General features: G+C 62.5%; 3 protein-coding genes across 8 annotated transcripts; 2 read left to right on the plus strand and 1 right to left on the minus strand.

Moving 5' to 3' along the window:
- Window positions 1–4,315: 4,315 nt before the first annotated feature.
- IL10RA (interleukin 10 receptor subunit alpha) lies at window positions 4,316–9,671 on the plus strand. 2 transcript variants are annotated; one of them, XM_074851010.1, is made up of 7 exons: window positions 4,316–4,677; window positions 5,564–5,684; window positions 5,810–5,988; window positions 6,251–6,417; window positions 6,746–6,896; window positions 7,065–7,189; window positions 7,319–9,671. In XM_074851010.1, exons 1-7 carry the CDS (start codon window positions 4,614–4,616, stop codon window positions 8,306–8,308), a joined length of 1,797 nt encoding a protein of 598 aa, XP_074707111.1. In that variant the 5' UTR covers window positions 4,316–4,613; the 3' UTR covers window positions 8,309–9,671. The 2 variants fall into 2 exon arrangements, with proteins under 2 accessions (XP_074707111.1, XP_074707110.1); XM_074851009.1 differs by having other exon boundaries at window positions 6,746–7,189.
- SMIM35 (small integral membrane protein 35) lies at window positions 9,658–14,729 on the minus strand. Of its 5 annotated transcripts, none has more exons than XM_074851016.1 (5): window positions 14,681–14,729; window positions 12,600–12,716; window positions 12,252–12,285; window positions 10,562–10,666; window positions 9,658–9,944 (listed from the first exon to the last, which is right to left on the minus strand). In XM_074851016.1, exons 1-5 carry the CDS (start codon window positions 14,694–14,696, stop codon window positions 9,707–9,709), a joined length of 510 nt encoding a protein of 169 aa, XP_074707117.1. In that variant the 5' UTR covers window positions 14,697–14,729; the 3' UTR covers window positions 9,658–9,706. The 5 variants fall into 5 exon arrangements, with proteins under 5 accessions (XP_074707117.1, XP_074707115.1, XP_074707116.1 ...); XM_074851014.1 differs by having other exon boundaries at window positions 10,562–11,310; XM_074851015.1 differs by having other exon boundaries at window positions 9,700–9,944; window positions 10,562–11,310; window positions 12,600–12,708; window positions 14,681–14,719.
- Window positions 14,730–18,181: 3,452 nt separating this feature from the next.
- TMPRSS4 (transmembrane serine protease 4) lies at window positions 18,182–26,867 on the plus strand. The gene is given in 15 exon segments (XM_074850995.1): window positions 18,182–18,383; window positions 18,386–18,409; window positions 18,412–18,437; window positions 22,099–22,129; window positions 22,210–22,323; window positions 22,468–22,620; window positions 22,727–22,856; window positions 24,176–24,277; window positions 24,402–24,442; window positions 24,991–25,150; window positions 25,428–25,594; window positions 25,864–25,959; window positions 26,116–26,255; window positions 26,431–26,580; window positions 26,856–26,867. Coding segments are annotated over 15 exon segments (1,548 nt in total).
- Window positions 26,868–26,882: the final 15 nt, after the last annotated feature.

The raw sequence follows: 26,882 nt of genomic DNA on the forward strand, positions 1-26,882 counted from the left end.
GGGATGCTTTGCTTAACCCAGAACTCACATTTGGGAGAAACAGCTAAAAATATCCAGATTCAAAGGAAAAAGCCCAGCTCCATTGTGTGCTTTCTGATGTCCAGACCCCAGACCCATGACCCTCGGTGTCACATGCCCCACCTATCCAGCCCCTGGCTGCTGGAGGAGCAGAGGCAGCGCAGCTGAACAAGACTGGGGGGGAGCCTGTGGCTGTGCCCCCTCTCCTCGCCGGCCGGAGCTGCACTGCGCTCTCGGCTCCGCACTGCACGGCAGAGAGGCGGGATGGCTTCCTGCAGAGGCGGCCAGTGTGTTGTGTAACCCAGGCTGCTCCCAGTCATGGCCAGTGTGCAGATGAGCAGCCGCTGGGATCACTGCAAGAAACAGCCCCCTGTGCCCACCCGCGGGGGCTGGCAGCGGGCAGCGAGAGGGCAGCGCGAGGGCAGTGCGTGGCTCGGCAGGCAGGAGGGCAGCCTCTCTGATGGCCCGATCCCGGGAGGCTCCGTCTGGCGGCGTGGTGCCTCCTTGTGAGCCCCATCCCGACACTCTATTTTCCAGGCACATTTCTCCCAGCATTATTCATAGCGTAATTCCCTTATTCATCCGGCTCCGCACCCACACCCGTTCTTTGGAAGCACAGGAGATGAGCAGGGCCATCCAAGCCTGAAGGAAATCTGCTTCAAAGGCCCCTTGATTTCAAGGCTGAAAAGCCCAGGAAGGATCCTGCTGCCCGCTCTGTCCTGCCCCATCCCATCCCTTCCCAGGGGGGTCAGTTCCTGCCCTTCTCCCACACACAGCCTGGGGCCAAACCCAGGCAGCCGGAGAGGGGGATCGGGGAGCTTGGAGAAGACCGACACCTGAGTCCATCCCGATCTTAGTGTTTACGCCCGTTTTCTTCTGGCAAGGTCACGTTCAGCCCTTTGCCTGCCTCTCTCCAGTGAGCCCACCCAGGGCCTCGCTGCCGCAGCAGGTCCAGCATGTAGACCTCAGGGCAAGCGCTTCCCCAGCCGTGGCCACAAGCCAGGCCACCCACTCTGGGGTTCCCCTGCTTCCAGGGGGTTTCTGAGGCAGCTCTCACTCTGCACCACGCTCTGCTTTAGTTTTCACACGTAGGACTAATGGCATTTTGTTTGCTTTTTGCAGCTCCCCTGTGCCTCTGCCCTGGGGTGCAGGGGTGGAAGGAGGCAGGGCCTGGCCAGGCAGCAAGCTGCATCCCTGGACAGCCCCGAGCTGGCCTTGACTGAGCACCTGCATGAGCTGCCACATCCTCTTCTGAAAAGGGTTTCTCAGAAAGTAGCTCCAGGAATGATTGCTTGCTGGTGTTTCTTCAAAGACACCTACAGAAAGCAAGTTACAGAGAGCCGTGTGTCTGGGCTTGACCCCGGCAACCCAATGTTAAATGTCATGTGTGTGCAACACCTCCCGGGTGAGAGCCTCGTGCTCTCGCTGGCAACGGCTCCTCCCAGCCAGCAAACCCAGGGGCTAAGAGCTCACACGGCCAGAGCCAGCCAGCCCGGGAGAGCCCGCCGGCTTCTCTGCTCTCTGCTCTGACCTCCAGGCTTGAGGGAATTGGGAAGGGAAGAGGATAACTGCTCTTCCAGGCAAGGTGCTTTGACCCACGGCAGGGCTGTGCCCGCGCAGAACCAGCTGCCGAGTCCAGCCCGAGCCCCAGGCCGCACGGGGCAGCGCTGGCGCCCAAACACCTCCGGGACTGCATGACCCCCTGCGCCCTGGGCAATGCTGCCCGAGGTCTGCGGTGGTGGAGGGCAGGGAAAAGCAGAGACCTGCTCTGCCAGGTGTCCCTCGGGCTAGGTTCCTCTGTGGTGCTGACACAGTGGTCCCTGAGGAGATATTTCAGTGTCAGCCGCATGACCCGCAGGGCTCGGGGGCCACTGGGAACCCCAGCCCCACTCCAGCCTTGCCCGTGCCAAAGCCGAGGATGAGGATGTGGGCACCGTGCGAGGTAGCAGCAGCTGGGAGGTGGGAGGACGGAGCCAAGGACGTGCTTTGCCCTCTGGCCTGCCCCACGGACAAGGGCAGCCCCTTCGCCGGGCAGGTGCCCGGGGCTGGCAGGAGAGTCCCGGGGGCAGCTGGGTGCAGGGCCAGGGCCAGGACAGAGGCTCTGGGCAAAGACCTGCTGTGTGGTTCTGACTCAGGTGATTTACAGGTTATTAAAAACATGGCTGTTCCTATTCAAAGATTAGTCAATTATTGTGAAGATGAAAAGGAAACTTGGCAGCGTTCTCAAGGGCTGCTTTTGACCTGTGAACTCAAAACCTCTCCTGCTGACACTGAAAACGTGGGGCTGTGATGCTTTGGTTGCAACACGGTGCTCTGGGTGGTCAGCAATGCCTGATGCAAAGCTCGTCTGTGGTTATTGCCGGGTTCCCTGCCTGTGCCGGGGCTGCGGGGCTGGGGGGGCCCCAGCACAGTGTGTGGCCGCAGGACAGGGCTGCGTGCTGGGGGGGCTGTGGTGCTGCTCACAACAGAGCTGGTGGCAGCAAAGGTAGCCCGGAGACATGAGTTCTGCAGCCTCAGGGATGCCAAGTGGCATTTCACGGGGGATGAGGGGAAAGTACTGACAAGATGGGGGTCCCGGGCAGCACCTGCACCACCAGCAGCAGCGCGGGCAGCATGCGGGGACACCGCCACACGCTGTCCTGGCACCAGCCCCCCCTGCGGCACCGGCAGCACCCATGCCTGTGCGGCAGCTCGGGTGCCAGCACGAGCACCGCAGGGTGGCTGTGCCACTCGCGATCTGAGCATTCAGCAGAACTGGCACTTCTCCTCCGCCTGTTTCATTTTCCCCTAAATCGCCAAACATTTCTACCGAGCCTCTGAACCGCCTCACCTACAGGACCAGCCCCAGGGTGTCTTTTCCACAAGGCTCGCTCCTTCCTCATTTTTGGTCCCATTGCTTTTGATTTTCACTCTTTTATACAAAACACGAGCTGTGGTTTTGTGTGGGATGGGCTGTGCTTCATCTCAGGACTCCTAAATTCAGTGGCTGCCAGATCTGACTCACAAGCTGATAGCAGAGTGACAGGACATCAGCTGGTCTCCCAAAGAGGGGAGAATAAAGCCAAGCCAGGGTGAAGCCAGGGCGAGGGTCTGCTGCTGGAGCCGTCCTCCCCTGCTCATCCCTATGGCTGGCCCTCAGCAGAGGCACAGCCGTCGGTGAGGAAGAGCCTCTTCCTGCTGCCAGGCACCCGGCACCACCCCCCTGTGTCCATATTCCCCACGGCCCCAGCGGAGCAGAGCTGAAGCCTGCGTGTCCCCGGGTGCCACGAGAGCCAGGCGTGCCACCGTGCCAAGGTCCCGCTGCCGGGCTCAGCGACACCGCTGGACCGCCCTGCAGCTGACGAAGCTGCTGGTGCTCCAGCAAGGCTGAGAGTTGGTGGAAGGCTGTGGGCTTGCAGGAAGGATGAGTCAGGGGGAGCCTGTTCAAAGTCAAGGAAAAAAGCAGAAATCTCCCACTTCAGGCATTTAAGATGGCTCTTTGAGGAGCCACTCTGCTGCGGCAAAGGGGCCCAAGGTCCTGCGCCAGGGACTGCCATCAAGCCAGGAACTGCTCTGAAGCTTTCTAAGGCTGTCCAGAGCACTCTCGGTTTCTCTTGCTCTTTTTAGCTCTGTCCTTTCCGCTAATTCCCCAGTGGGAAATTCCTCTTCTTGAGACAAATTGCTCTCTATCAGGAGGGACCCCGCGTTTTCACAGGCCTCAGGAAAGCCCTCAAGCAAGCTCTATTGTAATTCATCCTGCCAGAAGGCAAAGCAGGGCACTGGCAGTCGGCTCGGTGGTAATTCAGGTCCTGGCAGCAGGGGCCAGCATCACCAGCCAGGCAGGACATCGCCGTGGGGCCAGAGCCCCGCAGCCCCCTCCATTGCGGCTGGGTCTGGCTGACAGCTGGGAGCCCCAGGGACAGCTTGGAGCTCCCTCCGCCGCTCCCAACATCAGAGCCCGCCACGCCACCCACGTCTGTAGGTGTTTGTGGGACAGCTAATAGCCCAGAGGTTGTCACTCAGCCCCAAAAATGGGGAAAGGCAAATTGCAGAGTGAAGCAGGAGGGTATGGGCTGAGCCCAAAGGAAGGGAAAGCAAGAACCCCCTCCTGGGGCTCCAGGGCTCCCCAGGGCTGGCTGTGAGCCGGATGGCTTTAGCCAGGGGCAGGACAGGACACTGCCCCATGGGGACGCTGCTGGGGGGGTGCCACGCTCAGTAGAATCCCTGTGATGGGTCATCCGAGGTGCTAATGCTCGCCCCCTGTGCTGGGCTTTTAACATCTCATTTAATAATGAGGCAGCAAAGGCAGACACATGATTTACTCCTATTTACTCCTTTCTCAGCCGTGTACCATTTTGTTCAGAAAAGCCCCCAAAGCCTTAAGGCTGCTTGCAGGAAATGCCCAGCCTGGGCTGAGAGATTAGCCGTGGATGAGTGGGTGGACGACAAAGAAAAGTGGAAGCTGCTACACCACTACTTTCCTCCCACTGCGCTAACGCCTCCGAGACGTCACTGAGCCAGCCTCCGGGGGAAAAACAAGTGTTCTGCAGCCCGGCAGAGCAGAGCTCGGCACCCTGCTCGCCCAGCCCCGCGCCCGTGGAGGATGCTGAGCCGGCATGGCCCCCTCCGCCACAGCCCTGGCACTGTGCGTGGCACTGTTCCTCACCCGGCGGACAGACGGTGAGTCTCTCTTGCCCCCTTCACTGTGCCTGAGCCCCACGGCTCCCGGCAGGCTGCTCTGCTCCCCTCTGCCCCCGAGACCCCAGCACTGGGCTGGGGACCGGGACAGGGGAAGACACGCAGGGCAGGCGGTGAGCGGAGCCGCTGCGGTGCGGGGCTGCAGCTTGGGCACTTTTCCTGGACACGGCCAGGGCTCCCTGCTTGCCACTTGCCGTTCTTTGTTGTTTGGGACCCTAAAGGCTGTGTCAGTCCTCAGGCATCAGCCTCATCTCCACCAGCGTGGCCCGCGGTGGTGACATGCTGCGGTCGGTAGCGCGGTGCTCTGCCGCCAGCTGCGTCCCCCGGCAGCGGCACGGCTTGGTGTTTGCCAGCAGGCAGAGGCTGCTGGGGAAACCACCACAGAAAGGGTGGCAGATGTTATCTAGTGCTGCTTTGCTGCCAGGTGACAATACCGAAATTCAGGCAGGAGGTGCGAAAAAGTCTATTTCTTCCAGCCAGCAGATGAGCAAAACAGGAAAGCTGAATCTAAACAGAGCTGCAGCAAACGGCAGGGGCGGCCAGGGATGCAAATAGAGCGGTCTCCTTTCCTGGGCCAGAAAAGCACCGAGAGCCTCTCGGCTGGGCTGAGCTGGGCTCTCCCCAGGCCGGAGGGGAAGGGAAAGAGGAGGACGAGCAAACACTGAAACTTGGAAGTGAGACAGGCCTGGGCAAATCCTTGCGCTTTCCGGGTGGGTGGGTGGGTGGCCACTGCCGAACACAGGGGTCAAGCTCCAGGCCAGTCATCCGGGAGGCAACAGCAAGGGGCTCTGCCCAGCTCCTGCGGGCACCAGCAGGGTGGGACAGGTCACCGTGCAACCTCGCCCAACGCTGGCCTTCGGTCCCACAGGTGAGATGCTGGAGGGCCCCACGGACGTGCGCTTTGTGGCAGAGATAGCGCATCACCTGCTGCGGTGGGAGCCGGGACACAACGCCCGCAGTGATGTCCGCTATGAAGTGGAGCACAGAGTGTGAGTACAGTGATGGGGGCGCAAGGGGGTTCAGCCCCTGCCCAGGACCCGATACTGACCACGGTGACGAGCGAGTCCCTGGCACCTGCCTGCACTGCTCTCACCCCAGGCACTTTTCCCAACAGCTACGGTACAAATTTCTCCTGGATGGCCACCCCGAACTGCAGGAACATCTCGGAGCTGTCCTGCGACCTCACGTACTACACCCTGGATCCTGCCCTGCGCTACTACGCACGCGTCAGGGCTGTGGCCAGAAACCACACATCCCCGTGGCAAAGGACTAACTCCTTCTCCCCGCGAGAAGGTAGGCGGGTGTCTGCCGCTTTGAGGAGGGCAGAGGTCAGGGTGCCAAACTGCTCGGGAAGGACTTTGGGATAGGTGAGGGCAGGGCTGTCTCTTCTCGTACCTCCCCGGAGGGCAGCCGGGCTACGGGGTGGGCTGGGACAAACAGGACAGGCGGCACCGGCTGCGAGGACCGGTCACAGCTCAGCCCACTGCTGCGAGGGCTCTTAGAGCTGCGGACAGGAGAAAACCCTAACGTGCTCTTCCACCTGACCTGTTCCCAGCCAGCCTGCGCCTGTCAGGCCAGAGCCTCTCCTTGACGGGCAACACCATCCACGTGCAGCTGCAGCTGCTCCTCAGGGCGGGGAACCTCACTGTCAAGTATGACGACGTCCAGAAGCACACGAGGCGATACTGGGTGTACGTCAGGAGGGCACAGGACAACCGGACGGTGAGATGAGTTGCTGGTCCCGTATTGTCCCCATCTGTCCCATGCAGTGCTGCTGAAAAACACATTCTTAAAGTAGTCTTCTGTAAAACTTAATAGTGACCTTTCTCGCAGCCACAACATTGCAGAGAGGTTTCTCCGCACGTTTTATTGCAGTAGGTTCCCCAACTCTTGTTGGGCTTTTGGGTCTAGCTGCCGTCAGTGATATTGCTAAGCACCCTGGGGACCTTCCCCAGGGGACAGGGGAGGACAAGGGAGGAAAGCACGGGGCCCAGGACTGCTGCAGAAGCTGGTGGCTCTGGGGTACAAGCCCATGCTCTGGTCATTGCAGTATAAAGTGCTGAAGACCACCCCGGAGTTCAACATCACCAACCTCTTCTGGGACACGGAGTACTGCATCAGCGTGGAGCCCGACGTGGCCAGCCGCCGCATCCACGCCACACGCACCGACGAGCATTGCGTCGCCATCGGCGGGAGAGACAGTAAGTGGCGGGGGAGCCAGGGAAGGGGGGGTCTCGTGGGTTGTGGATCCTGGGGTGCAGGGGTCCGCACCAGGGTAGCCGCTCCATGCTGCCGCTGCAGGGCCTTCATGCCATGTGCACTGGGGACTCTGCCTGCCCCCTCTCACCCGGGTACGTCCTCTCTTGCAGGGAGCGCAGAGCTTGTCCTGAGCATCGTCAGCTCCTCCTTCATCACCCTATTGCTCCTGGGCCTCCTGGGAGCTCTGCTGGTGTGCACCTACATAAAGAAACCCGTGAGGCCACCATCCGTCCTGGTAAGGCCGCTGGGCACGCGGCACCCTTTGCGGCCAGTGCGAGGGTACAGGCTTGGGTAGCTGTTGGGAGAGGCAGGCAATGAGCAGGGACAAAGCATGGCTCACTCCCCTCTTTTCTCTCCCTCCCAGAAGTCTTTTATAAAGCAGAGCTCGCTCTGGATGGAGCAGGAGTCCTCATCCTCGGGCAGCCCGGACGCAGACCCCATCCAGCAGCTGTTCCTGTGCCAGAAGGAGCCCCAGCAGGACAGTAGCCCGTGTGGCAGTGCCGGCACAGCCCAGCTGCCCCTGGAGAAGGGCTGGAGGCTCCCAGCGTGGCCCGAGGACCAGCTGTGCCTGCTGGGGCCGGGGGCTGTGGGGAGAGGGGACAGCAGCTGCACCAGCACTGACAGTGGCATTTGCCTGCACACCTCCTCCTCTGAACTGAGCTGCTCCTCCAGCCCCGAGCCCCAGGGCTACAAGCGGCAGCTGCCCACTGGCGACGACAGCGGCGTGGGCTTGGAGAACATCTGCCCTGGCCCCACAGGCTCCTCCAGCAGCGGGACCGCCAGCCCCGCAGTGGCCGGGCAGCCCTGTGGAGGGGAGTTCGGCCTCTCCCCTGCTGCTGGCCAGGATGTCCAGCAAGCCGTGGAGTTCCGCGGGTACCTGCAACAGTCCAAGGGCACGGTGGAGCCCAGGCAGGACCCTGCCAGGGGGGTGCCCTTCTCGGGCTGTGCAGGATCCCCACAGGGCCCGGGCAGCACCGACATTGTGCTGGATTTCGAGTGCTCCGAGCTGGCTGTGGCCAAAGGGTATTTGAAGCAGTCTTCTCCTGAGCATCCCCACAGCCACGCACAGGACCTTCCTCCATGGGGGGCCCCTCAGGAGCCCACTGCATGGGACCTCTCCAGCCCGGTGGGGCCCCGAGCCACCACTCTGCTGAGCTATGGGGCTCCAGGTGCTCCCTTGGCCTCCAAAGTCAGCCCCGAGCTCCTGAAAGCTCCCTTTGACCTGAGCATCTTCAACACTGACATCCTGGAGACGCTGCCCCTCATCTCCAGCCTCAGCACCAACAAGTGGCACACGCTGCAAATCAACGCCCTGAGCCTGCTCAACGGGGACAGCAAGGACAGCCGCCTGTGAGCCGTCCCCGTGCCGGGGAGTGGGTGCCCGCCAGCCCCGCACGCTGACCCAACTACCTCTTCTAGCCACTGCCCGTGGAGAGCAGCTACTCCAATAAGCTACTGCCGACCTCTTAATGTTAACACATCGACTGGGCAGTGCCCCAGCCAAGACTCGCCTGAGAAGCACCAGCTCAGCTACTTCTGGGGCTGCTGTGGCCCTGGTACTGCTGTGGCCAGCCCCCGGCGCACCCTGCACTGTCCCTCCAGCCAGGATCCGGTGCAAAGCTGATGAGATCTGGCGAGGGGCTGCGCTAGAGGGGCTCACCCCCACCGCCTCTGACCACCGAGCCCAAGGATACACACCAGGATGTTTCCAAAGGGCGATCCTGCCTCACCTGCCCTCCCCAGCAGCCCAGGGCAGGCCACGCAGCCCCTGGGCCCAGGGTCACCCTCAGGACCAGGGCTGGCACTAGCCCTGCCCTTCCCCTCCCCACTTCCCCCTGTCCCAGGCTCCTCCAGCTGACGTCCACAGCACCGATGCCGTCCAAACCTTTCACAACACAGACAGCAAAAGCAAAGAGCAGCCTGACATCATCCATCCTGCTGGGAGCGTGGAGCTCCCACGCTGGCCGACCTCCCTTGGAGGCAGCGAGGGACTTTCCTGACCCTACGGAGACCTTTCAGCATTCAGCCCCTAGGACAGACACCCGGGGTGCTGGCTACCTCCGACAGGGTGCAGGATACGTGCAGCAGCTGCTATATGAGCCCAGCGTGAGTCACGGCAGCCCTGCCCACACTATGGTCCGTGTTCTGCCACTATTGTGTACAGACATTATTTATTCTATTTAATTTGTAAATACAGAAAGGATGTGGTGTTATTTATTTGGTCTGCTCATCTGACATTCTCTTCTAAGGTCAAGCTACGCTTTCTGTTTCCAGATACAGACTTTCCCCTGCAGCAAAGGGCAACATCCTTTGCCTCACTTGGGGAAGAGCATTTCCACATCACAACTGGGAAAAAAGCAAAACCAAGCCAGGCCACCGAGAGCTTCCCACTCATCTGAGGACCAGGGTAGTGGTGCCAGGTGAGCGTTGTGTTGTGGGAGCACACACCGGAGGAGCAGCGGGGAAAAGGACCTGGGCAGCTTGCGGTGATTTCACAGGGAAGGACAGGAGCAGCTCCAGCGAGGAGCGGAACAAGTCGAAACTTGGGGGTGGGGGAATAGTTTCTGTCAGAATGGAAACAAGCCTGAAATGGGAACAACTTACCGTGGGCTACATTTGACTACTGCCGGGGCACTGAAGAGTTTTTCCAAAAGTCATTGGTTTCCAAGAACCTTCACGGTGGGATAGTCCCATTAAAACTGTTAGTGGAAACCCAACTTGGGGAGTACTTTTGTTCAGGTGAAAACATGACTCATGTCAGGAGAAGGTCTGTTGATGCATTGCTGTTTCCTCCTGTTACGTCTGACGTTGCGCTACTCCACTCCAGATACGCTCCGTGCGTCACGCGGAGGGCCTGGCCCGTGGCCATGCTGGCTGTCCCGCTGCCGATGCCGGCCGTGGGCATCCTCCTGCCCTTCCATTTCCACCATCCCTTCCGCCTCTGGGTATTTTGGGGGTTGGGGTTTTTTTTTTCTTTTTTGCAACTTCCTCTGAAAACGGAGTCATCAAAATTAAATGTGACTTTTTTTTCCTTTCCTTTCAAATGCTCCTGACGTCACCTCTCTGGCCGGATCCCACGCAGTGCCGGGTGCTGCTGGTTCCTGCAAGCTGCAAAAGGCTGCAGCCGGCAGCGTCCAGGGGCAGCACCCAGGGCTGAGAGAGGTGGCGTTTCCCTCCCCCTCCACGAGCAGCCAGGGCTCTCCTTTCAACAAAACCCAGATGAGTTTGTCAGAAAGCCACAGACCATGTGCTTTGGCTTCGATAGCCGAGAGCGTGGACAATCCCTCCAGCTCTGGAAATCCCAGATGCTCACATTTTCCTGAATTAAGCCACAGCCTAACACATGGACGACATGTGGCTCTGACTCCTCCTGCAAGCGGCTCTCCTCTGCCGCTCCTCCTCGCAGCGGGGAGCACTGCGCCTCAGCCGCCCCGGCGAGGGGCTGCGCCCGTGCGAACACCCTTCCTCCCCCAGCACCAGCCTATGCAGACGTTCCCAACACATTTCCAACAGCGGGGCCGCAGTGCCCCCAGCATTGCACAAACCCTGCAAGGAGCAGCACGGAGGGCGCGGGGAAGGAGAAGGGAGGGGGCTTGTGGCCGGCCACCTGCTCCCTTGCAAGCCGGAGTGCAGGCTGGGGCTCTCTGCTCCATCCTCACCAGTTTCCCCACACACAGACACGTGGTGTCCTGAGTTTCGCTTCGTCTTCCCTCTGAAGAAACAGTTTGCAAAGAAACAGCCCCAAAGCCCCCATGCCTCGGCAGCCCCCACCCACTGGGCCGGGGCCCCTCTTGAGGCCGCCGCAGCTTGGCAAGGGCTGCCCTTGTGCTCCAGTTCCTTGGCCGCTTGCTCTGCCGATGTTGCAGGCGGCCAGCACAAGAAAACCACAAGAAAGCCCATGGGGATTTTCTGAGATGTTTGCTTGCACTACCAGTGTGGAGGATGAATTTCCACATTGGTCCAGATATCTGACGGAGGAGGGAAGTCTGCAGCAGTCTCATTTCCTTATGGCATTTTCCCCTATTGCACAAAACCAGCCATCCAGTCCTACGGCTCACTGCAATCCTCTTGAGCTGGTTCCCCGCACTCCTGCTGCCCTGTTCACCAACAGTCTGCCCCAAGGTCTCCTGGGCACGCAGCCGGCTGGTCCTGAGGGCTGGGGTGGGTCTGAGCCGTGGGGAAGGCGGCTTTTGTCTCCAGGACACATGCTGAGGAGGCCTGGGATAAGGCAGCTCCCTCTTCCTCCATCTCAAGCAAGGGGAGGCTGCGCCCATGCACCAGCGTGGGGACGGCAGCCAGCCCTGGGCACCGGCCCGTAGTGCCCATGGCCAGGCAGGGCCAGCAAGAGAAATGCAGCTGTGGGAAGCAGATGGAGAAGCTCTTATAAAAACAGAAACTGCACTGTTAGGGTTTCAGCAGAAATCCCGCATATTTTGGGCTGTTTTTTAAAGAAGCAAGAACAGAGGACTTCCCCCATGGCCAGTCTTGGTTGCTCTTTCTGTGGCTGCTGGAAGGTGGACATGAGGCAGCTTGGGGAAGCGGCGCAGGGAGCACGGGGCTGCAACCCCAGCCCCGAGCTGCCTTCACCTCCGGCCATGTGCTCGGTCCCAGGCCAAGGACAGCGGGCCATGGGAAGGGAAACACAAAGCAAACCCTGCGCAGGGGGGAAAGCAAAACCAGGGCCCAGGGAAAGCCCCTGATGCCCCACAGGCGTGGCAAGGACTTTTGCAGGAAAACCCTTGGGACTATCCCAGGGAAAGCTGCGATGACCAGGAGGCAGGGAGGGTCTGGGGCAGAGCGCTCTCGCCAGCGTCCGGGCTCCCTGCAGAGGCACCCGCTGCCGCAGCCACCCGGCGCTGCTGCTGTGGGCTGTGCTGGGGGACACGCACGGCAGCAACCCACTCACCCATCGCTGGGTGGGGAGCAGAGAGTGACATCCTACCTGCACGCCAGCACGGCGCCCGCCTCATGGCCCCCGGTTGTGGAAAGGCATGTAGCCACTGCCCGCTGTGTCCAGCGAGCCGCTGATGCTGAACGGTGGCACCAGCTCCACCGCCACTGACCCCAGCCCGCTGCAGGCAAGGCAGAGATGTTAGCGAGCTGCCTGCCCCCCTCCAGCCCCTGCCAGCCTGGGCTGTCCCCGAGCAGCTGGAGCTCCCCAGAGCATCTGTCCCGGGGAGGCAGCGCCTGTGAACAGCAGATCTCAGCAGGTTTCAGACTGGCAAGGGTTTGCAACACCTCACGCTGTCCGAAGGGAGCACCCAGCCCGCCCCAGGTCCCTGCACAGCCTCACTCACCGGGTGTGGTAGAGATTGAAGACAAAGTCAGGCCCTGGGGAGTCAGGAGGGAGAGATGTCAGAGCCATGCGGTGCCATGAACTCGCCTTCGTTTTGCCACGAGTCTGTGTGGTGGTGCGGGGATGGGCCAGCGGGACAGCCAGCTGCCCCAGGACATCACTGCGCATCCCCCTCCCCGGCCTCTGCATGCCCCCAGCTTGCCCCAGAGCCACCCTGCGCGTGGGTTTCCCCAGCCCCCAGGGACCAGCAAACGTCAGGCGTGCTCCCCACACCCCGGGCCCTGCAGCCCTTTCTTTTTGAGGCCTCCATGCTCTGCTGCTGCCTGTCCCCTGCCCTGCCCCTACTCACGGCGCCAGCACTGGCCCCTCTGGTACCAGCGGACGAAGGCGTAGCTGAAAAGCACCAGGATCAGCAAGGCCAGCCCGACACCCAAGATAACACCGAGCATGTTGATGGGCTGCTGCCCTGCAAAGCAGAGGGAGAAGGGGCTCTGCAGCCAAACGCTGGAGGTTGTGATCATCCCCTGAGGGGTGACAGGACAGCTGCGAGGCTGGGATAGGTCCCTCCGCCTTGTCCTGTCCCTATGGCGTGGAGGGACTGCGCTCCGCGAGGCTGTTGAGCATTGGGACACAGATTTGTGCTGCCCCCGAAGCCCCGTGCTGGAGACTTGGGATCTTGGTCGCACAGCCACTGCCTCTGCGGTCCCCAGGCGAGTTGGAGGGTGGGATGGTGACCTGGGAAGGGGCCCAGAGGGGAGCGTGGGTGACCCGCTGCCCTCCGCCTGAACAGGAAGGGGCCGGCTGTGAAGAGGAGCCCATGTCCCTGTAAGCAGGATCCCCCGCTATTCCCGCTCCTGGCCCCGCCAGGAGCTCACCCAGAGCCCAGGCAGCTTTCAGCCATGCTCTTGGCAGCAAAAGTGCAGGCAGAGCAGGCAGGTAGCAGGGCAGGGCTGGTGTCAAGGAGACACTCGCTGGCTGTCACCTCAGCCGGGGTGTCAGAAGAGCCGGCAGCGCGGTGGCAGCGGTGCTGCGGCGGCCGTGCGGGGCCGTACCCGGCCTGTCCCCAGCACCAGCCCTGCGCAGCCGCGCAGACCCATTTCTGGACAGGCAGTTCCCTCTAGAGGATGCATTTGCCAGGGCAAGCAGCTGCTGGCGGCGCCGGGACGAGGATGAGGATGGGGCCGTGGGGGAGCTCTGCACCCCCCCATCCCTCCCGTCCACCCTGCGGGGTCTGGCGAGGCCCAGCGCCAGCCAGCGCTCCCGGCACTGTCAAGGGGACACCGAGGTGCCCAGGCACGGCCGATGCGCAGCACTGCTCTGCTGCCAGCAGGCTGCACGCCGCACAGAGCCGATCTCCTGCCACCTGCAGCGCAGGGCTGCGATCACACCTCCCCAGCTGCTACCAGCTCCTGCCCTCCCAAACCCCTGTGCAAACGCCGTCCCGGACCCCCGTCCGCTGCCACAGTGGGCTCCAGGGTGAGCCCGTCTCACAGGCAGCACAGCCTCTTGCACGGCCACCTGCACCCCAGCATCCCTGACCAGTAAGCTGCCCAGTCAGTCCCAGTGTGGCCCATTAGCCAAATGCAGGTGAGAGGGGGGGTGGGCACATCTCTGGGGGCTGCTGTGGCTGCTGGGGACAGCAGGGTTTGGCCACTGCCCCGACACCCAGCACAGGGACTGGGCGCTGAGCCTTGCAGTATCAGGAGTGAGGCGGCAGCTGAAAGGGTGACCTAAGAGCAGCTAAATTTAGACAGATGCCGGTGGTGTGAGAACATTTCCCCTGTGGTCACAGTGTTTACATAGTGAGCAAGGTCCCAGGTCGTCCTGCAACCTGCAGCACTTGCCCTACCTGACGGCATCCACAGCCGGCCGGGCAGGTGCAGAGCACAGCAGCTGGGCGGGGGCAGCCCGCCCTTCCCCTCCGCTGGGTCCCCCCGGCGAGGCTTGGGAGCCGGGGTGCGGGGCAGACAGCGTGCCCTGCTTCTGCTGGGCCAGGGGCGAGCCGGGAGCCCCGGGGCCCCAGGCCCCGTCCTGGGCCGGCGTGGGTGAGGTCAGGGAGTCTGCCGCAGGAGTGACTCACGCAGCAGGAGCTGCGGGACGGGAGGAGCGTGATGCAAGAGCCTTCCCTGAATCAGCCGGCTGCCGAAACTGCCCTCTCCCCACGCCCACCGCTGGTGGGAGGATGATGGCTTCGTGGCCAGCCCCAGCCCCATGGTGCACATGGGAAGCACCCCCCGCCCCGACACCCTCTGGAGAAGACGGCCTCACGTCCCAGCAAGGTGCCTGTGAGTGGTACCGCTCCAGGCAGAGCCCCAGCGGCAGCCGAGCCCCGAGCCCCAGCTCCAAGTTGGACGGTTACCAAGCCACTGCCTGTGCCGCAAAACATCCCCACCTGTGCTTTGTAAGGGGAGAAAAATGCCACCTACTCACCAGCCCGGGGGTCCATCTCCTGGTGCAGCAGGAGGTGCTCCTGGCTAGCCCAGGCCGGAGTGGCTGGAGCAGAGCCTGTGCGCGCTGGAGCCTGGCACGTCCTGCCCGTCCCCTCCTCTCCCGGTGACACAACACCTCACCACCCGCGCCGCAGCCAGGCTGGGCACCGCTCCGCGCCCGCCGGTTCGACTGGTTCCCCGGGGAGAAAGCAGAGGAGCTCCAGCAGACATCGCTCCTCGGGCGAGGGACGGCGCATCGCCCGTGCCCCAGCCCAGCCTCCCCACCCGCACAGGGTGGCTGCTGTGGGGGAGCTCTGCCCGCCCGCTGCCCCCAGGGACATGGACCCTGGCACAGGTTGAACTGGAAACACTGTGAGCCCAAGGGGCAGGGACACCTGGACATAGGGGTGTCTGGCCCTGGCAGGGTGCCCGAGTGGCTGTATCCTCTGACTGACACCTCCTGGCAAAGAGCAGCAGCCGGGAGAGGGGCAGGGTCCCACACAGAGCCCGGGCGTGGGCGCCTGGGGACACAGCCCTGTGCAGGGCGAGGGCACCCACAGGGAGGGCGGGACCACAGGGTGACAGGGTGTCCCCCACCCGCTGCCCCCAACCACAGACACCTCCCAGTGCAAGACGGCTGTATTCCATCACCTTCTCAAAGCCCCGAGCCGAGGGGTTAGGCGGCAATCACCGCCTGCTTGCGGAAAGTGGCAGAAACCATCTCCCGTGGCTGCAGGTGGAAGGTAGCAGAGGGATCACCATTAACATTTGGAAAGCGAGCAGCCAGGGGAAACAATCCCTCTCCCCCGGGAACCTCCTCTCTGTTCAGGCTTTGCCAGGTGCAGCCTCCGACCCTGCGTGCCGCAGCGCAGGCGGCCCAGGCAGGAGCCAAGACACCGTGCAGCCTCCCCAGGAGCGAGCGTTTCGGCACCGAGATCCGGGGGTGACGCCTGGGACATGTGGAGATGCTGGTGGGACGCAGAGGGGGTGATGGGCACTGCAGACCCTCTGGCCCTGGCAGCACTCAACTCGGAGAGGCCAGGTTGGCTCCTCGCCGGACAGCGGAGAGGGACAGGGTGCGTGTCCATGTGGCTCTGGGAGGCTGGCAGCCACGCTGAGCCCCGGGCTAGCCCTGCCTGAGCCCTGCCTGAGCCCTGCCTGACCCTAGACAGAGCCGGGCTGCCTGTGTCATGCCAGGGCGACTCGGCGTGCAAGAGGCCAGGGAAGGGTGACAGGCTGGAAATGCAGCTGCACTCCAGGAAGCAAAGCCCCGAAGGCAAGTGGAGCTGTGACATAACATCTGCAAAATTCAGCTGGTTCCTCAAAGCCTTCGCTTAACCTCAGAGGAGGAAGAGCCGCTCCCCGCCGTGCTCCTGCCCGGCTGTGGGGTGCCTGGGGCTGGCACTGGGGTGCTCTGGGAAGGCTGCTCACACTCGGGGGGGTCTCTGTGGCACAGCACAGGGCTGCAGCTGTGCAGATGGTGCTGGACATGTGGGACTGAGCTTGTTCCAGAGCCTCTGCCCGATCCTTGCTGGCCTGTCAGCACCCGTCTCTTGAGCTGCTTTTGCTTTTAAGTCCCAGTTTGTTCCCTGACAAGAGACAGGCGTGCCCCGACTGGACAGGACAGCTGCTCCACCGTGCTGCATCTGATGCTGCATCTGGTGCCCACACAGCTGTTTGCTGGCGCTGCCCTGGCCAGGACCCACCGAGGCATGCCAGGACACAAGCTCTCTGCCCAGCTCCCCGCTGCTGGGCACAGCCCCTTCAACCAGTATGCAAGCAGAAAGCTCCCGCTGCAGCGCTGGGCATCCTCCTGCACAAAGCCTGTGGCTGGACCTGCCAGCTGCCGCTGCCCACCCTCCATCCCGTGGTCTCAGGGCATCGCACGGACCGTGTGGGCAGGAGTCGAGACTGCACCCTGCCGAGGTCCCACACCTCCCACAGGGGCTGGATCCTCACCGGCGAGCGTGGGGAGTGTGTCCCTTACCTGCAGAGCCATGCGCAGATGCCAGGATCCCTGGTCAGGCGACCGGGTCACGCTGCCCGCTCTCCCCAGAGCGGCAGGGGCGAGCTGGCACAGGGACGGCACGGCTCCCCGGCCCAGGAGCTGCCGGTCCGGGATGCTCCGCAGCCTCCCCACTGGCACCGTGCACACACCTGGCAGCAGCAGCTCTCCCCGACTGTTGGGAAAGCTTGATTACAAAAGGAGAAGAGGGTAATTAGCTGCTCGGCAAAGCCTGCACACCCACCACTTCCAGCGTGAGCCTGCACACGGCCGGGCTTCCCAGCCAGCTGCCAGCGAGGCCGACTGCAGCCCGCAGACTCCCTGACCCCAGCACCCTTCCTGCACCGACCTTGGCCCAGCTGGACCAAGTGGCTCCCACACGCCTAAACCTATGTGCCCGCCCTGTCCAGTAGTGCTGCCAGCAGCGCACTGAAGCAAGCTGCTCTTCGTCCCAGAGCGATTATTCCTGGACGCGTAGCCCATCAGAGACGTGCACAGCTCCATGAGCCGCCTCAGCTCCTGCCTACAGGCCCAGCACCTTCCCGAAACAGGGCTCAGGGGCTGTAAGAGCTCCTCTCCCCACCCACCCCTGCCAGCCCCACCTTGTGCAACATCCCTGAGCTCAGACAGCCCAGGGCAGCTGCTCTGCAAAGGGATGGGGGGTTGTGAGAGAAGGGCACGGCCAGCCCTGGGCTTGCACCGCCATCCCCCACTTGCAGACCCAGCCTCGGCACCGAGCCCAGCGCATCTGCAGGGATAGCTCTGGAAATCTCCATAAACAGCCCAGGAGCACCCCAGTGGTGCAGGAACCAGCCATCAGCATTGCCACAGCACGGCTGTGCCACAGCAGGGACAAAAGCCAGAGAGAAAGAGGGAGGTTTGTCGCAGCGGGCAGGTAAGGGAGCCTGGAGGGGCCACGCTCAAACCTCTGCCCTGCCCAGCCTGGCGGGGTGCCCACTGTCACAACTGCTGGGCAGGGGTGGGCACCCCGCTCCCACCAGTGAGCAACGACTGCAGTCAGCCTGCCCAGGACACCAGCTATGCCCGCCTGTGCCTGACGAGCCACTGCCGGGGCTGCCCGTGGCCCCCAGCCCGCATGGCAACCCCAGAGGTAACCGCCACGGGCACCCGCTCACCTTCCTTTTGATTTCACTGGGGCGCTGCCAGGAGCACCCGCCCGCCGCGACCTGGGGCTGCGCTGGGACACACAGACCGAGTGACCTGAGAGACGGGAGCGTGGAGTGGCCCGGTAACCTCATGTATAAACTCTTCTCCTTTCCTCCTCCACCTACTAAAACCTCTGTTTAAAAACAACTCGGTGCAACGCGGAAGAGATGGACAAAGAGCGGGACGGCTGTGGTTTCTCTTATCATCAGGAGAGGAGCAGGAAAAATCCTGCTCTGTCAGTCAGTTCACTTCTGATAAACTATTTAGTGACAGCAGCTCCGCAGGTGAGTCACCCTCCGGTGGCAGATGCTCAGGAAACTATTGCAGGTGATGGTGCTGCTGATAGACCGGTGTTCTATTACAATACAAATCCTAATTCCTGTTTCACAACTCCTGCTGCGGGTTTTAAGGAGTGCTTGGGCGGTCCTGCCCCAGTGTGAGGACAGGGCGGGCAGAGCAGCAGGGTGGGAGCATCGCTGGCCTGGCTCCCTGGGCAGAGGGGCACCCCCAGCCTCCCGTGTCCCGACTGGAGGAGATTTGCTGGGTTTCTGCGGGCAGAAGACCACGTCAGAACTGGAGGAACATGGTGAGTTACCGAGAGCTTTGCCCCCAGCTCTACCCCCTCCCTCGCAGCTGGGCTCTGCCAGGAGCAATTTACCGCTGAGGAGACAGCCCGGGCTCAAAATTGCTTCTGCTCCCCAGCCCTAGTCCCCGCAGCACGCGAGCGGGGAAGGATTTTACCCGTCTCTCTCAACACCCCACCATTGCTGTTGGATACAGCACTTGGCCACCCCCACGAGCTCCTGCTCCCACATTTCTCTGTGGCTTGGCCCCCTCCCAGACTGGGGAGCAGACAAGTAATGCTGTGTGTCTTGCAAGTCTGCTCGCCAAGGGGAATGTGTCCTTCTGGAGCGTCTTATCCCCCCACCCCGAGAAGGGGATGGTTCTTAGGAAGAACTTAGGCAAGACCCTAGCGCCCCTGAGCCCAGTGCAGCTCCCACGGCGGGACTGCTGGTCCCTCTGCTCAGCACAAGGGACACGCTTGGCTCGGCTTCCTGCAGCGCCTTTTGCAAGTAAAGCCGTGGCCACCAAACCCCAGGCTGGCATGCAGTCCCTCCCTAGGAGGAAAAGACTTCCCTAACAGGGCAGCCACGTACGGCCTGGCTTACTGGGCACCGTAAACCGCTCCACCAGCGATTCACTGGGACATCATCCCCTCGGGGGTGCAGGCAGCAGCAGCTACACATCCCCATGGGTTAAACCCCATGCAGCCAAGGAGTCAGCCCCGGACCCCAGCACCCTGCGCCCTCTGAAGCTGGGCTTTGCACAGGAACATCCCACCTCCCTCACTCGGGAGCGGCTGGCGCAGTGACCCAGTGCCCCCCAGAGCCTTTCAGCCACACACCGCGAGGGCAGACGGCAAGAGGCCGATGGCACCCTGGCTGCCCAAGCCTGCTCGGATGGCGCGGGTGCAGAACTTCATTGGGAGCCCGTGGCTTGTGGGCCAGCATCTGCAGAGCTGGAGTGCAGGCTGGCCATAGCGACATCAACGTGCTTCCAGAGAATACGGAAAGGGAGCTCAATTAGTTATGGTAGCCTCGAGTTCTCCAGGAAATCACGTGCTTCCACTCCACGCAGGAGCTGGCACCGCTCTTGCCTTGCTTTGAATTTAACCAGTGCACCTCTTGCCTGTAGGGTGGTTTGAGAGCAAATGGGTGGACATGGAGAGGCAGCCCCTGGGGCAGCTCCAAGCTGTGAATCTGTTTGAAACAGAGGAGGTTCATGGACTAGAGAGAATGCAAAAAAAAAAAATAAAAAAAAATCAACAATGGACAGTACCTTCTCTGTGTGGGAAGGCAGCACGATGTCTCCCACCTGCATCCGCACCAGACCTGCACAGGGTTGTCAGAAAGGAGCCCAACACCAGAGACATGATGGGCACAAGTACAGGCAGCTCATGGGCAGGCGGGGGCAGCTGCGGTGCCCCTCGGCCGCAGAGCCCCGGCCGTGCCCTGGAGCCTGGAGGAGCTCCAGGACCGTTCCTGCAGGGAACCGTTAGGATCCCATTATCGGGGCCATGCCCGGCCCGGGCCCATGGTGACACAAGAGGTCAGCATGAGGAAGGACCAGCCCTACGTGCCCTCGGCTGCCTGTGCTGGAGGATGTAGGTGCCGTCCAGGAGCAAGCCGAGCCGGTGTTACAAAACTCCCAGGGCTTCTGCAGGCACCCGGTGCTGCAGATAAGCACCTTGGCAAGGGCAGCCGAGATGGGGGGTCCAGCAGACACGCTCCCCTTCCCACCCTGCTCCCACAGCTCCCTGCCACCAGGAGCCGGGCTCAGCACCACCGGGAGCTGATCCACAGCTGGGATCCCCTGGTAGCACTGCAGTCCCCTCACGGGAGCCGCAAAGACCCGAGGGGCTGTGCAGGGCCCATCCAGGGGCCGGGTGCTCGCCACAACTTGCCCACGCTCGGCATCGGTGCCAGACGAGCCCAGTGACTTGGAGAAAGGCCTCTGGCATTTCCTCAAAAGAGCCAGACAGCTGCATGCTGGGGCACAGCCACATGCCCACGGCCCTGCCAGCACCGGGCAGGATCTGGTCCTGCCCTGCAGAGGTCACTTCGTGTTCCTGGGCTGGGGAGCAGCCGAAACCGGCAGCCCAAGCCGTGCAGCAGGGCCATGATGGGGAGGCAACGTTTCCTGGCTGGGCGAGGGGCAGCGACCGCTGAGCTGGCAGCACATTAAATCCAGGCTATCTTTGTGTGTTAACCCACAAATAATCGCTTGGCACTTGCCTGTAAAATCCTGCTGGTAGAGTCTTTGTGCATGGCTACACATGCCCAAACACAGCGCCCAGGGAGGGAGGGCTCCACCACTCCCTCCTGCCAGCCCCGGGCAGGAGCACGGCCCCTTCGCAGCCTCACCGCGTCCCTGCTCTCCCCGCACCCCTGTTCTTCAAAGCCCCAACCTCCCAGATTGCAGAGAGCCAAGGAATGCAATTGTCAGCAGCCTTCTGCTGCCCAGGGAAAAGCTCCCGCAGCTCAGCACCCAAATGAGCAAAGCATTCTCCGGAATGGTGCTCCTGGATCTGGGGGTTTATTGCAGTGTTTTTAATCTCCCTTACCTCTGTTCATGCTGGGTGCGGGCCCTGCAAAGCTCGTCTTACCTCTCACGGTGGAGTCCAGAAGCAACAGCAAAAGCAAAGAGCTGGCTCAGGGCTGGAAGGGCATTCAAGGGAGAAGCAAGTGTGCTGCTTTCCGCAGCCTCAGCAGGGCAGGAGCACACTTTCAAACCGCAAGCTGCCGGGAAGCAGCTCTCAACAGTGTGGCACAACCACAGCTGCAAAACAGGGCAACAGAATCGTCGAGTGTCCACCTGAAACCCCCGCAGAGGGGCCCTGATCGCCCAGCACCAACCTGCCCACCAAGGACAGGGGCAGCTCCTTCAGCAGCGGCTGGTGCAGCTCACGGGACCTTTCCTGCCGCAGTTGGGCATCTCTCATACGAGAAGATAGTACAGGAAAATAGTATCGAAGCGATCAGGTGGGATCGAGCCTTATTCATCACTTGCTCCCGCGCTGACGGCTACCGGAGCTGTGTTTGCTGCGTGTCCTAGCAGCGGCACAGCCCGCCCTCCCCGCCCTGGCAGCACTTGTTCCCATGGGCCGAGCTGGTTTCTCCAGCAGCTCCAGCACCGCTGGGGAGGACTCGGGCTGAGCCACTCGTTTTCTGACCCCACGCCGGGCCAGCCGAAGAATCCAACCCTGTCGTGCCATGTCTGGGTGGCTCAGCCCTGCAGAGTGCGTGTATTTTGACTCAGGGGTTCTCGGCACATCAGCAAGCGCCTCTTTCCTAACGGCTCTGACTCCTTAAGCCCCTGGTGCATTCAAGGCCGTAACTCTGTAACGTTAATAGCCAGTTACTGGAACTGCACAGGTGGTGTCCATGGGAACAACACAGCGATGATCCCAGGTGACAGCAGAGCCAAGCGCTATTGCATCAGGACGTGCCGCCCCCCCGCTGCCACCTCCATCCCCAGCTGCTCTAAAGCCACCACAGCTGTAGGTTGGGGCAGTTTCCCCACTAATTCTCCCGGTGGGCCTCGAGCAAGCCAAGGAGGGAGAGAGCAGCCTCTGGGCTGGTGTGGGAATCGCCAGCTAGCCACACTGCTACAGATCCTTCCCACCTGCCAACTGCTTTTGGGCTGAAGTTTCAGCTCGGTAACTGCTTTTCCCCTCTGGTTTGCAGGATTTAGCCTCCGAGCGGCTGAATGGCAGAGGTAATGCCGACGGGAGCCGGGAGCGCGGGTGCTGCCAGGCTGGGCCCGGTGACACAGGGCCACGCTCCTCTGCGTTGCAGGTCCCAGCACAAGGCGCAAAGCCTCCACGGCGCTGGAGTCCTTCAAGCGGATCGGCATCCCCGTCCTGGCAGCGGTGCTCAGCCTCGCCTGCCTGGTTACGGTCGGGTTCCTGGGTATGGCTCCTGCTCTCCTCTCCCCCCTCCTCCTGCCGCTGCTGGGCAGAGTCACGGCTCGGCAGACGTGGCTCTGGCCCCAGGGCTCAGCCAGGACCTGGCCAGCAGCGCGAGCTCAGCGCTGAGCTCCCCCTTTCCCTCTAGTCAAGGTTTACCTGGACTACCACTACTTCTTCTGCAAGCAGCCCCTGAAGCTGGTGCCGCTGCAGCAGGTGTGTGACGGGCAAGTGGACTGTCTGCAGGGCGAGGACGAGGCCAACTGTCCCCAGTGGGTCCCCGAGGGGCCACCAGCTGGGGGTGAGTCCAGGACACCCTGCTAGAGCCCTGGAGGGGCTGGGCTACTGCAGCAAGCTCCCGCCTGCTAAAGTCACCCTGCTAAAGCTGACTCTGTGTCTGTCTCCAGCCCGCGTTTCCAAAGACAGATCCATCCTTCAGGTGCTTAACAGGGACACTGGAGCCTGGTCCTGCATCTGCCACGATCACTTCAACCTGGTGCTGGCGAAAGCAGCCTGCGAGCAGATGGGCTACAGGAGGTACGTGGCTGCTTTCTCCACAGCCTCTTGCCTGCTTTATCCGGGCTCTCCCATGAGAGCTCTGTCGGAGCAGGGCTCTGTGCACTTACAAAGCACCCGGAGCTCGGCGCTAATGGGTTCAGTCGATCCCCACCATGCAGAGCGCTTTGTGCGTCGCGAGGAGCCGGCTGCTCCCTGCACTAGCAGCCCTGGCAGCTTCCCCCGTCCGCACAGCACCATGCCAGTGTCCCCTGCTCTGTCCCCAGCCCGCGGGCACCCTGCCCTGCTCCTACCCCTCACCTCACCCCACCTACCCACAGTCACCCGCCCCGTGGGGGCTCCCCCCACCACTGCAGCCCCTCGTGGGGCATGTGCGGAGCTCAGCCGGGTTCTTGCTGCCGATGCAGCTCTCCCGGGGAGGGGTGCAGGGCACCACGCTCCCCTTCCAAAGCCCCAGGAGAGCAGCAGCCGGCTGGGGGTGGGTGCTGGGGGTGGGTGCTGCACAGCTGTGGGCAGAGCTGGGTCCTTGCAACTGCAGTGCAGCTCCACGTCACCGAGCGGTGTCTGCCTCGTGTTTGTGGTGCTGCATTCAACTAAAGCTGGTTAAAGCCAAAATCTGGGGAAGTAGCTTGCTGGCGCTGCATGTTCGCTGTCAGCCCAGGATTAAGGGAGACTTTGACTTAAGTTAGGCCTATACTAGGGAGAAGATGGGTTCTGGTGCTTGAGCTCCTCTAGGAGCCTAAGCTGGGCCCAAGATGGTATTTTCCAGTTCCAGAATAGCAGGGACTGAGCCTTTGAACACAGGCCCCAGAGGTATCCGCAAGGACAGCCCTGAGGTCCCCTGGGAGCCCCACACCTCTCTGCACAGCAGGGAATAATCTCCCTTCCTTCAGTACGCTCCTGGCCCTGGTCCTGGGCTCAGGGGCCAGCACCCTCATCCTGCCCCTGGCCCTTCAGGGCTGTGGCACTCCCCTCTTTTGGCACTCCTGTGTCCCTGTCCCAAGGAACCCCCTTTTCCTATGGGGTCTTTCTCTTACTCGCTGGCGCAGGGTCCGCAGTCCCTTCCTAAGCTCCCTCTTCCTCCCCACCTCACCAGCTCTTTGGTGGGGCCAGGGGCCAACATTTAGGACCTACTTGTAAAGCTTCAGCCCCTGAAGTTTTGGAACTGGTTTATACCATCTTTGGCTTAGTCTGAGCCAAACCCATCAAGTTTCCAGGCTCCCAGAGGTGCTCAGGCACCAGTGCCGATCCTCTCCCAGCATCTGTGCCCCGCTGGTAGCGTGCCTGGGACTGCGCGCCCCAGGGTGCGCTTGCCGACCTGTGCCCCCCGTGTCTTTCAGCACCCCCACTTTCCGGGCGGTGGAGGTGGGCGCAGGGCAGCCCCTGCCTCCCCGCGAGGTCGTGCTGAGCAACGGCAGCTTCCAGATGCCTGAGCCGGGCAGGTGAGTGCTGGGGCTGTGCAGGGGTGGCTGCCGTGCCCCTCACCCTGCACGGGAGCTGCCGTGCGTGGCCGCAGGGATGGAGCCTCTCCTCCGCCGAATCCAGCCCTTTTCCTCCCTCTTGCAGGAAATGCCTCTCTGGATGGGTTGTTTCGCTCTTCTGTTCCAGTAAGTATCATGATGCTGTTTGCACCTTGTGGGCACACAGGGCCTCGTGCTGCTCCAGGTCCTTGTTCCTGGACAGCCCCGTGTGCCACGCTGCGGCCCCAGGAGCTCTGCTCTGGCCCAAGCCCTGGTCCTCCCCGGGTCCCGCACTGCTTGCATCAAAAAAGTTGTATTTAATTACTGCTAGCCTTCTTGTTAAGCCAGTATAAACCTCCCACAAACCAAACACCTAAGAGAGGCTTAACCAGCTGCCTGGGTGGGTTTACTTTTGCTGATGAATTACCCTGATTAAACTAATCTGCCTGGTGGGCTGGAGGAGGCAAGGAAGGGATGAGCCCATTTTGGCAACCCTGGGGATGAGGTGCAAACGGGGAACAAAAAGCAGGAAGGGGTGCCCCAGGCAGCGTCGGGCGGGGGGGGGGGGGTGAGGCACCTGGGCCATGGAGCCTCCACCCCTGCTCACCCCCGAGGATGGAGGAGGGTAGAGCGGGCGCTTTCTCTTCCCCACCGCTGACATGTCGCTTTGTTGCCGCTCGGCTGACTGGCAGAAGACTGCGGGGAGACCACGAGGGCTCCGCGTGTGCTGGGCGGGAGCCCGGCCGCCATCGAGACGTGGCCCTGGCAGGTCAGCTTGCAGTACAGGAGGGAGCACATCTGCGGGGGCAGCATCATCGACCCTGGCTGGGTCCTGACGGCAGCGCACTGCTTCAAGTGAGTCGGTGACATCCCCGCTGCCGTGCGCCGCTCAGCCGGCCCCGATGTACCAGGGCTGGGCTGGCTACTCAAGGCCAAGACCCTCTGGCTTTACGCCACGTGTTGCTTAACTGCCCCATAATGAGCAGGTCTGCGCGGGGCTTTGTGCCCCTTGGGCCAATGCAGCTGACTGATGCTGAGCAGGGCAGCGCCTAGGCAGGGCTTTGGCGCCCGTCCCCGCCGCAGAGTCACGGAGGGGAAAGAGGGGAGCAGTAACAGACATGTCTGTGCACAGGAACAACCCCGTCATTCAGAGCTGGCGTGTCATGGCCGGCTCCGACCTCCTCTCAGGCACCGCCACCCTCGCTGTGGAGAAGGTCTTCCTGGCTGAGGTGACGCCCGCGTCTCCCAAGGACAATGACATCGCCCTGGTGAAGCTGCAGTCTCCCCTGCGTGTCTCAGGTGAGACGTGGCATGCACCTCCTTGGAGCAAGAGTCCCAAGTGTCTGCTGATGGCACCGAGGAGTGGGCTAGGAGTGCAATGCCCCAGGTGGCCACGGTCCATGGGCACCGAGCAGTGGTGCAGAGAGGGCCACGCATGAGCGGTGCCTTGCCGAGAGCGCAGCGGGGAGCTGGGTGCCCGGCCGGCGCGTGGCCCTGGCCACTCCAGGCAGGGGCACCTTTCCCCCGTGCCTGCCCAGCCCCCCCGGCGCCTCACCTCTCCCTTCCAGACAGCAGCAAGCCCATCTGCCTGCCCTATTTTGACGAGGAGCTGGTGCCGGGCACATCCCTGTGGGTGCTGGGCTGGGGCTACACGCAGGAGCACGGTGAGTGGGACAGCGTGGGGCCAGCACCGTGCCCAGCTGCGACGGGGGCTGCCCTGGGGGTGAGGGCAGAGTCCCCCAGCACCACGTGCCGGAGGAGATGGGCCGGTGGGCTCGTGGCTGCTGGGGGGCCCCTCTGAGCAGCCCCACGTTGTGCAGGGAAACTGTCGGAGAGCCTGCAGCAGGCGGAGGTGAAACTCGTAGACAAGGAGAGCTGCAACCTGGCCGCCTACCACGGGGAGGTCACCGAGAAGATGCTGTGTGCCGGCCTGCCCCAGGGCGGGGTGGACACCTGCCAGGTGGGGGGGGCCTGCTCCAGAAACGGGGGGGGTCGGTCTGCACCCCTCAGTGAAACAGCCCCTTCCAGGGACAAGCTGTCCTGGAGGGAAACGGCTGCAGGCTGGAGCTGTGGGCACCGGCACCCGCCGTGCCGGGGGCTCCTCAGCGCCCGCTCAGACACTTTGTCCTTCGCAGGGGGACAGCGGCGGGCCCCTGCTGTACTCGGGGGGGCACTGGCAGGTGGTGGGCATCGTCAGCTGGGGCCAGGGCTGCGGGACGCCCAGCACACCCGGTGTCTACACCAGCGTCCGTGCCTACCTCAACTGGATCTACGCCGTCCGGAGGGTCAGTGCCGTACCGCTGCCACCGCTGCTGCGTCACGCAGGTTTTGGGGGGGGCGGTCGGGAAGGGTCAGGGTCCCCTCAGTGGTTCTGCACAGAGGGGAACGGCCCCGGTGGGGTGCAGCGTGGCAGGCTGCGGGGCTGGGGCTGCGGGCAGCCAGCCCCCTCCGGCTCTGTGCAGGAGCTAAGCCAGCTCCTTAAGGACACAACGCTCTTTTCCTCCTAGTTTCAGCTGCCCTATCAAAGCTTGCAATTTCTTCTCTCCCTCTCTCCTTCCAGTCGGAGCTGTGAGACCTGCTGGGCCAG

This window comes from Strix uralensis, chromosome 26 (assembly GCF_047716275.1).
Source record: "Strix uralensis isolate ZFMK-TIS-50842 chromosome 26, bStrUra1, whole genome shotgun sequence".
Classification (NCBI taxonomy): Eukaryota; Metazoa; Chordata; class Aves; order Strigiformes; family Strigidae; genus Strix; species Strix uralensis.

Bases quoted from the DNA above. Each gene is read 5' to 3' on its own strand.
- SMIM35 (XM_074851014.1), bottom strand. The intron at 12,286-12,599 runs GTGAGTAGGGGC...CTGACTCCCCAG, and splicing joins GAGGGGCCAGTGCTGGCGCC to GGCCTGACTTTGTCTTCAAT. The intron at 9,945-10,561 runs GTGGCCGGCCAC...CTCCGTTTTCAG, and splicing joins TCCGGCTTGCAAGGGAGCAG to AGGAAGTTGCAAAAAAGAAA.
- IL10RA (XM_074851009.1), top strand. From the start codon at position 4,614: ATGGCCCCCTCCGCCACAGCCCTGGCACTGTGCGTGGCACTGTTCCTC. The intron at 5,685-5,809 runs GTGAGTACAGTG...TTTTCCCAACAG, and splicing joins TATGAAGTGGAGCACAGAGT to CTACGGTACAAATTTCTCCT. The intron at 5,989-6,250 runs GTAGGCGGGTGT...ACCTGTTCCCAG, and splicing joins CTCCTTCTCCCCGCGAGAAG to CCAGCCTGCGCCTGTCAGGC.